Below are 9957 nucleotides of genomic sequence, written 5' to 3' on the forward strand. Positions count from 1 at the left end.
TTTAGAGACTGGGTCTCATTCTGTCACCCAGCCTGGAGGGCAGTGGTGTGATCATAACTCACTGCAGCCTTGAATTCCTGGGCTCAAGCAGTCCTCGCACCTCAGCCTTCCTAGTAGCTGGGACTACAGGCCTGCACCACCATGCCTAGATAATTTAATTTTATTTTTTTTATTGTTGAGACAGGGCTCTTGCTGTGTGACCAGACTAGTCTCAAACTCCTGGCCTTAAGTGATCCTCCTGCCTTGGCCTCCCAAAATGCTAGAATTACAAGTGTGAGCCACTGCGTCCAGCTTATTTCACTCTTTGAATGAAGGAACCAAGCCGATATTATAGCCCATTCAAAGGAGAAACTTTAAAACACATACATGTACAGATCAGAAATATTGAAATGGATATGCAAATTGAAGCAAAACCGGCTTCTTCCACTATTGGGGAGGGAAGTCAGTGAACCTCTACCGACAGCACAGAATTTGTATGCTTATAGTTGAGAATTATTCTGCATCGTTTTCAATTATGTGTAAGGTACAGAGTTGTAAAATAGCTTATAGAATCAGAGTCAGGTAACTGAAAGGATGGGCCCCTAACAATTTTTTTCTATTGAATTACAAATAATTTTTCTACCTGAGTTACTAGAAAGCTTTTGGTTTTCTACAATTTCTTTAGAATTGTAGATAAGGGATATAGAGTTACGGTATGTTTGAAAGTGTTAGTACTTGCAGAAAGGTAAAGTGCAGAATGGTGGTTACGATTTTAAATAGAAAGGTTAGGGAAAACTCACTGAGGAGGAGAAATTTGAGAAAAGAGTTAAAGTAGATGAGGATTTTGCCTGAGTAACTGCAATGATGGAGTTGCTATTAACTGAGGCTGGGGAAGAGCAGTTGGAATAGAGGCTACTGGAGATACTTGACTAGAGGGTAGTGGAGGTAGAGAGCGCAACCTCAGTTTTGGCCTTTAAGCATTCAAATGGAGCTGTTGAGGCAACTGGATACACATAGCTAGAGTTCAGGGGAGATGGGTGGACTAGAGATAAACATCTGGGAGTTAATGCGTATGGGTGACATTTAAAGCCCCCAAACTAGATGAGATCACTTAAAGAGCTCTTTCAATGTGTCAGGCATTGTGCTAGTCACTAGAAATACATTTAAAAATGTCTTTCTGGGCTAGTGTGGTGGCTCACACCTGGAATCCTAACATGTTGGGAGGCTGAGGCAGGAGGATCACTTGAAGCCAGAAGCTCAAGACTAGCCTGGACAACAAAGTAATACCCCATTTCTACAAAAACATTAAAAAATTAGCTGGGCATGGTGGCTCACACCTGTAGTCTCAGCTACTGAGGCTAAGGCAGGAGGATGGCTTGAGCCCAGGGGTTTGAGGCTGCAGTGAGCCGTGATCGTGCCACTGTACTCCAGCCTAGGAGACAAAGTGAGATCTTGTCTCAAAATAAATAAGTAAGTAAGTAAAATTGTCTTTGTCTTCAAGAACCTTGTGGTCTAATGCAGGAGGAGGGCAGGGGAGAGATGCAAACAGTTAAAACATTGTAAGATACTCTTAATATAATTGAGTGAGGCCAAATCTGAGAGTCATGAAACATGTACGGAAGGTGGTCAAAGGGTGGTACCTTTTCTAATAGCTGGCTTCTCCACTGACCCATTTACCCTAGCATGTTGCCAGTGATACTAGGGAACCTCAGTGGTGACACTTCCGCATAGCTTACAAGACTCCCTTTATATGGTCTTTGCCTCACATCTTGCTTTGATTCCTTAGACTTGTTCATAGTGACAGATGATCAGTTAAGGATTTTTGAAATACCACTCCTGGCTGCAGAGTGAAAGGTAAATTAGAAGAAGTAACAAAAAAGATATAGGTAACATTGGCTTGCTATTTCTTTGCCTCAGTCTGCCTTCATGTTGATATATAGTGACTTACAGAAACCAACAGGGTAGAAAAAGCGTAAGAGGTACACAGAAATAGAAAGTGCATATTGATGCTCTAGAAAATGCAAATTTGGGGATTAGGGAAGAATTTCTAGTAAATGTGTGTAGTTGTAAACTTTACACTCTTCCCTCTTATACAGGCAGACCTTAGAGATATTGCAAGTTTGGTTCCAGACCATTGCAGTAAAGCAAATATTGTAATAAAGCAAGTCACTCAAATTTTTTGCTTTCCCAGTAAAGTCGTATTTATTATACTGTAGTTTGCAGTATAAGCATACACCGCTGTAAGTGTCCAGTAGCATTATGTATAAAAATGTATATATCTTAATTTAAAAATACATTATTGCTAAAAAGTGCTAATGATTATCTGAGCTTCCCAGGTTCATAATCTTTTTGCTGGTGGATGGTCTTGCCTCAGTGTTGATGGCTTCTAACTGATCAGAGTGGTGGTTGCTGAAGGCTGGCATGGCAATTTCTTAAAATAAGACAACAATACAGTTTGCTGCATCAATGAACTCTTTCTTTCTTGAAAGATTTCTGTGTAACGTGCAATGCTATTTGATAGCATTTTCCCATAGTAGAACTTCTTTCAAAATTTGAGTCAGTCCTCTCAAACCCTGCCAGTACTTTATCAGCTAAGTTTATGTAATATTCCAAATTATTTGTTGTTATTTCAGTGGTGTTCACAGCATCTTCACCAGGAGTAGATTCTATCTTAAGAAATCACTTTCTTTGCCCATCCATAAGAAGCAGCTCCTCATCCATTCAGGTTTGATCACGAGATGGCAGCAATTCAGTTAATCCTCGAGCTCTACTTCTAATTGTTGTTCTCTTGTTACTGCTACTATATCTCATTTCCTTCCTCCACTGATATCTTGAACCGCTCACAATTATCCATGAGGGTTGGAATCAACTTTTTCCACATTCCTGTTAATGTTGATGCCTTGACCTCTTTCATGAAGGTCAAGGCATCATGATTCATGAAGGAATCATGAATGTTTTTAATGGCGTCTAGAATGGTGAATCCTCTCCACCAGGTTTTCAATTTACTTTGCTCAGATCCATCCGAGGAATCACAATCTATGGCAGCTATAGCTTTATGAAACGTATTTGTTAAAGAATAAGACTTGGAAGTCAAAATGACTTCCTGATTCATGGGCTGCAGAATGGATGTTATGTTAGCAAATATGAAAACATCATTAATCTCCTTGTATATCTCAATCAGAGCTTTTCAGTGACTATGTGCATTGTTAATGGACAGTAATCTTTTGAAAGGAATCTTTTTTCTAGGTAATCAGCCTCAATAGTGGGCTTAAAATGTTCAGTAAGCCATGCTGTCAACAGATGTGCTGTCATCTAGGCTTTGTTGTTACATTTATGGAGTACAGGTAGAGTAGATTTAGCTTTTTTTTTTTTTTTTTTTTTTTTTTTTGTGATGGAGTCTTGCTCTTGTCGCCCAGGCTGGAGTGCAATGGCACGATCTCAGCTCACTGCAACCTCCACCTCCTAGGTTCAAGCAATTCTCCCGCATCAGCCTCCTGAGTAGCTGGGATTACAGGCATGTGCCACCATGCCTGGCTAGTTTTGTATATTTAGTAGAGACAGGGTTTCTCCATGTTCATCAGGCTGGTCTTGAACTCTCGACCTCAGGTGATTCCCCCACCTCAGCCTCCCAAAGTGTTGGGATTACAGGCATGAGCCAATATGCCCGGCCATTTAGCATAATTCTTAAGGGTCTTAGGATTTTCAGAATGGTAAATGAGCATTGGCTTCAACTTCAAGTCACCAGTTGCATTAATACCTAGTAAGATAAACAGCCTGTCCTTTGAAACTTTGAAACCAGGCGTTGACTTCTCTCTAGCTATGAAAGTCCCACATGGTATCTGTTTTCAATGGAATTCTCTTTTGTCTACATTGAACATCTGTTGTTTAGTGTAGCCACCTTCATCAATGATGCTAACTAGATCTTTTGGATAACTCTTGCTCCATCACCTTGCACTTTTATGTTATAGAGGCGACTTCTTTCCTTAAGCCTCATGAACCAACCTCTGTTAGCTTCAACCTTTTCTTCTGCAGCTTCCCCACCTCTCTCAGCCTTCACAGATTGAAGATAATTAGGGCCTTGTTCTGGATTAGGCTTTGTCTTTCTTTCTTTCTTTTTTTTTTTTTTTGAGACAGAGTCTCGCTCTGTCGCCCAGGCTGGAATGCAGTGGTGTAATTTTGGCTCACTGCAACATCCGCCTCCTGGGTTCAAGTGATTCTCCTGCCTCAGCCTCCTGAGTAGCTGGGATTACAGGCACCTGCCACTACACCCAGCTAATTTTTTGTATTTTTAGTAGAGACGGGGTTTCACTATGTTGTTCGGGCTGGTCTTGAACTACTGACCTCGTGATCCACCTGCTTCAGCCTTCCAGAGTGCTGGGATTACAGGCGTGAGCCACTGCACCCAGCCAGCTTTGTTTTAAGGTAATGTTGCAGCCAGTTTAATCTTCTATCCAGATCACTAAAACTTTCTCCCTATCAGCAATAAGGCTGTTTTGCTTTCTTATCATTTGTGTGTTCAACAGAGTAGAACTTTTAATTTCCTTTGAGAATTTTTTCTTTTTATTCACAACTTGGCTAACTGGTGCAAGAAGCCTAGCTTTCAGCCTGTTTTAACTTTTGGTGTGCCTTCCTCAGTAAGCTTAATCATTCTAGCTTTTGATTAAAAGCAAGAGATATGTGAGATTCTTCCTTTCACTTGAACAGTTAGAGGCCATTGTAGTTTTATTAGTTGGCCTGATTTCAGTCTTATTGTTTCTCAGACAATAGAGAAGCATGAAGAGAGGGAGAAAGATGGGGAGACAGCTGGTGGGTGAGGCAATCAGAACACACAACATTTATAGATTAAGTTTGCCATCTTATGTGGGTGCAATTTGTGATGCTTCAAAACAATTACAATAGTAACATCAAAGATCACTGATCACAGATCACTGTAACAGATATAATAATACTGAAAAAGTTTTAAATGTTGCAAGAATTACCAAAATGTGACACAGAGACATTAAGTGAGCTTCATGCTGTTGGAAAAATGGTGCCAGTAGACTTGGTTGATGCCAGGTTGCCTTCTACTTGGGAAAAACACAGTATCTGTGAAGCAATGAAGTGACTATCTGTATGACATATTGAAAGGAGACCTAGGCAAGGTGCAGTGGCTTACACTTGTAGTCCCAGCACTTTGGGAGGCTGAAGTGGGAGGATTGCTTAAGGCCAGGAGTTCGAGACCAGCCTGGACAACATAGTGAGACTCTCTCTCTACAAAAAAAGTTTTTTTTTACAAAAGTGACCTATATGGTGGTTCCTCAAAAAATTAAACATAGAATTACCACCAGATCTAGCAATTTCACCTCTGGGTATATATCTAAAGGAATTGAAAATGGGGATTCAAATAGTTACTTATACACCAATATTTAGGGAACATTATTCATAATAACCAAAAGGTAGAAACAACCTAAATGTCTATTGAGGGGCAAATGGACAAACGAAATGTGGTCTATACATACAATGTAATAGTAATCAGCTTTAAATAGGAATGAAATTCTCATACATGCTACAACACGGATGAACCTTGAAGACATTATATTATGTGAAAAAAGGCAGACACAAATAGGCAGACTCTGTATTGTTCCACTTATATGAGCTACATACTGACAACAGTCAAATTCATAGAGACATAAATTAGGATACTGATCATCAGGATCTGGGGGTAGGTGGCAACCTGGAGATATTGTTTAATGGTATAGATTTTCATTTTGAGATGATGAAAAAGTTCTGGAAATACACAGTAGTGATGGTGGTTGTGTTTAATCCCACTGAACCAGTATAGGTAGTGGGATTAAGTAAATATACTAAGTATATCTGGTATACTTAAAAATGATTGAAATGGTAAATTTTACATTATGTATATATTTTACCCCAATAAAAAAGGTGATCTAGAAATACCATGCTACTGTAAAAAAGAACAAGGAAGATTATTTTTATTTTTTCTTTTAAAAAATTTTTCTTTTGTCGAATCTCTTCTCACCTGAAGGAAGTATTTCTAATATTGATACTGTCCTAATACTGAGAGATTTCCAAGATAGAGTAAGGGTGAAAAAAAAAAAAAAAAAAAAAGGTGCAGAGCAGTGTGTATGTTATGCTATCTTTTGTGTAAATAATGGCAGGATAAAATATATATTCATATTTGTTTTTATTTGCATTAAGAAACATTGCAAGGATAAATAAGCAATTAATAAAAGTTGTTACCTCCAGGTAAGCAAGAGGAGTGGTAGTGAGACATTTCAATATATATCCTTGTGTATACTTTGATCTTTGAACCATATAAATGTATTATCTAGTCAAAATAATTTTTCAGCAGAGGACTGAAAATGAATTTAAGGGATCAACAATTGGAAGGCACAGAGAATGTAGTTTTTTAGAAGTGTTGATTAAATATTGCTACTGTGACATCCACTTTCCCAGACAAGCGAGGTCTAGGAATCAGGGATCTGCGCCAATGTTGGGTGTTTCAAGAGCCTGGTTTAGATGCAGAAGTGGAGTTTTACTTTCCCATCTACTTCAGGCTGCAAAGAGAACATATTTTGCATAGGGAATAAAGGCAAACTCTTTAAGTTCATCAATATCAAGGAGTTAGAAAGAAGGAGACAGTCATTTTGCCTGGGGTGAGGTCTCTTACCAGGGTCTAAGTGCTTCAAGGCTGGCCATGGCAATGGGGTCATTAAAAACAGGGTTTGCCAGAGCCAGAGAACATGAAGTGTTCAAAATGGCAAACTCTCTAGATTTTGGGAGGCCAAGGCAGGCAGGTCACTTGAGGTCAGCAGTTCGAGACCAGCCTGGCCAACATGGTGAAACCCTGTCTCTACAAAAGATACAAAAATTAGCCAGGTGTGGTGGCACACACCTGTAATCCCAGCTACTCAGGAGGCTGAGGCAGGAGAATCGCTTGGAGGCAGAGGTTGCAGTGAGCTGAGATCGTGCCTTTGCACTCCATGGTAGGCAACAGAGCAAGACTCCGTCTCAAAAAAAAAAGAAGTTACTGAAGTTACTAGAATGGGTAAGCAATTTATTTTTCTCTGCCTCATTGATCTATTTATATGTCTGTCTCCCTTACCACATTGTGGGAACTGAAGACATGAACTTTAGCTGTAGTGGAAAAAGCATGGGCTTTGCAATCAGGCAGATCTATTTAAGTCCAAACCCCTTCTCTTTCTAGCTATTTGACTTTGGTCAAGTTATTTTTATCACACTGAGCCTTGGGTTCTGTGTACATCATAAAATTGTTCTAAAGATTAAGTGAGAGAAAAACATTTGTATATAATCATCTTGCACATAGAAAATATTCAAGGGAAGTTTTCTCTTTCTCTTTTTGCATCTTCCACAGAGCTTTATATTTAAAAGTTATTCAAAACATTCATTAAATTGAATATGTTTCTCTTTACCTATGAAATCTGAACCCTGGTTAAGGACAGCCTGAGGCAGGCATATTTCTAAGGCTTTTACCTTGAGCAATAATGTCATTGTTGCTAAATATTTTATCAAGCAGTTGTCTGTTATGCGCAAAGTGCTGCTTCTGCTTGCTGCTCTGGTTTATCTTTCCTCCATATCATCAGAGTCCAGCTTAAAGCTTTTACTTTGTGAAGTCCTGTTCCTTTTTTTCTGTTTACAGAACCTGTTCTCAACTTCAGTTTTTATAAGTGGGCATGACAGTCCTTCCCTCACACTCACTACTCTTCAAAAAACCCTCAACCACACACTCTAGGGATGGATAAGTATAGGGATTGTTAAATATCTTTCCTTGTTTTGTCACATATTTCTTGAGCACCAGTACTGTGCTAGGGTAGATATAAGCAGTATTAATACATGATTCCTGCCTCCCAAGAACAGTTTCTTTAGTAAAAAAGATATGCATGTACAAAAATATAATTATGATTTTAAATGGTAAATGTAAAACAGCAAACAAAAATAATATCATATCATTAAATAATAATTTTTAAAAACACATTCCTGCTTGCAGTCTCTGACAAGAAAGAAAGTAAAACAAAACAAAACACATACACCCATGCACATAGAAAAAGGATTGGAAAGATATGCACCAAGATGTTGACAGACCTTATCTCTGAATAGAGGTATTTTGGGTGGTATTTTTTTCTTTCATTTTGCTTACCTGGATTCTCTAGATTTTCAGAAATTTTGTTTTGACATTCATCATTTCCCCCTCCTTGCTAACACAACAGTGACCCCTCTCTTTATTTTGCATTCAGCTTTTGCGAGAATTGAAGCACCCTAATGTGATCGCATTGCAGAAGGTGTTCCTCTCTCACAGTGACAGGAAGGTATGGCTGCTGTTTGATTATGCAGAGCATGACTTGTGGGTAAGTATAATCTCACTGTATTTCTAGGATTATTTTATGTAGGTATGGAGCATATTTATATAAAATACATATTGTTAATGCACAGAAAGGAAAACTTGCTCTGTTAGCCATACTTCGAAGTAAATATAAACATAAATGTTGATTTTGAAGAATTTAAGCAATAAACTAACATTTTACTGAGGAGATAGTATTTGTAGTATTTATAAATTTTACTTCAGAAAGATTTTAATGAATGGGAGACTATACTTTTTTCGGGGGGGGCGGGGGGCGGCGGGGAGGGAGTTTCACTCTTGTTGCCCAGTGCAATGGCACGATCTTGGCTCACCGCAATCTCTGCCTCCCAGGTTCAAGCGATTCTCCTGCCTCGGCCTCTTGAGTAGCTAGGATTACAGGCATGCACCACCATGCCCGGCTAATTTTGTATTTTCAGTAGAGACAGGGTTTCTCCATGTTGGTCAGGCTGGTCTCGAACTCCCAGCCTCAGGTAATCTGCTCACCTCAGCCTCCCAAAGTGCTGGGATTACAGGCATGAGCCACCACGCCTGGCGGGAGACTATACTTTTATGCAAGTAATTAATGGCAATTTACTAATATGTATAGTGAAGATTAAGGGTGTTTTATCAACGTGTGAAAGAAGCAAAAAATTCTAATTCCTGTCTTTTCAAATTAGGAATCAGAACATTTAAGCACTTTTATCTGAGGAACTGCTAAAAGTAACAAACTTCAAATCTGGCAATAAGTTCAAATTATGGATAATTAATTTAGCACCACTATGCCTGGCTAATTTTTCAAAAATGTTTTATAGAGACAAGGTTTTGCCATCTTGCACAGGCTGGTCTTGAACTCCTGGGCTCAAGTGATTTTCCTACTTTGGCCTCTGAAAGTGTTGAGATTACAGGCATGAGCCATCATACCCAGCCTTGTTTGTTTCTTGGTTGGTTGGTTGGTTTGAGACAGGGTTTCGCTCTATCACCCAGGCTGGAGTGCAATGGCAAAGTTATGGGTCACTGCAGCTTTGACCTCCTGGGCTCAAGTGATCCTCCTGCCTCAGCCTCCCAAGTAGCTGGGACCACAGGTGTATGATCACACCTGACTAATAAATTTTGATTCAATATAATGTGGTTTATCATCTGTATAAGTTATAAATCTCTTGAGGAATAACTTTAACAGACTCAGGTCTTAAAGAAACTTTCAGAGTGTATGCTATTATAGCAGATATGGACAAGAATTTCCAGTGTGTTGTTTTCAATTCTTTTCATGGATATTCACAGACATTGTACTTTCCCCATTTTTCTATATTTCCCTGTATATCAACCAAGGCTTACTTGATAGTGTATGTACTTTACTTTGAACTCAGTGAGGTGATGAAAGAAGATGATGTAGTACATTGAAATAGTCAGGTCCTGTAGAACTGTACTGTCCAATACCATGTTTCAAAATAAATATAATCATAAATGTTGATTTTAAAGAATTTAAGCAATAAACTGACATTTTACTGAGAAGATAGTATTTGTAATATTTAGAAAATTCACTTCAGAAGTATCTGAAGTACACACATTGATTTTACCTGTTTCTTTCTTTTTTTTTTTTTTTTGAAATGGAGTTTCACTTT

General features: G+C 38.8%; 1 protein-coding gene across 5 annotated transcripts in view; it reads left to right on the forward strand.

The window, feature by feature from the left end:
- The window catches only part of CDK19 (cyclin-dependent kinase 19), a 225971-nt gene that overhangs the window by 153896 nt on the left and 62118 nt on the right, over positions 1 to 9957 (forward strand). For all 5 annotated transcript variants that reach the window (XM_011952789.1, XM_011952788.1, XM_011952786.1 and 2 more), the window contains one exon: positions 8235 to 8345. In XM_011952789.1, the coding sequence (XP_011808179.1) occupies positions 8235 to 8345 (111 nt within the window). The remainder of the gene's footprint in view (positions 1 to 8234; positions 8346 to 9957) is intronic.

The sequence above is a fragment of the Colobus angolensis genome, unplaced genomic scaffold, assembly GCF_000951035.1.
Source record: "Colobus angolensis palliatus isolate OR3802 unplaced genomic scaffold, Cang.pa_1.0 Scaffold35, whole genome shotgun sequence".
NCBI classification, from domain to species: Eukaryota; Metazoa; Chordata; class Mammalia; order Primates; family Cercopithecidae; genus Colobus; species Colobus angolensis.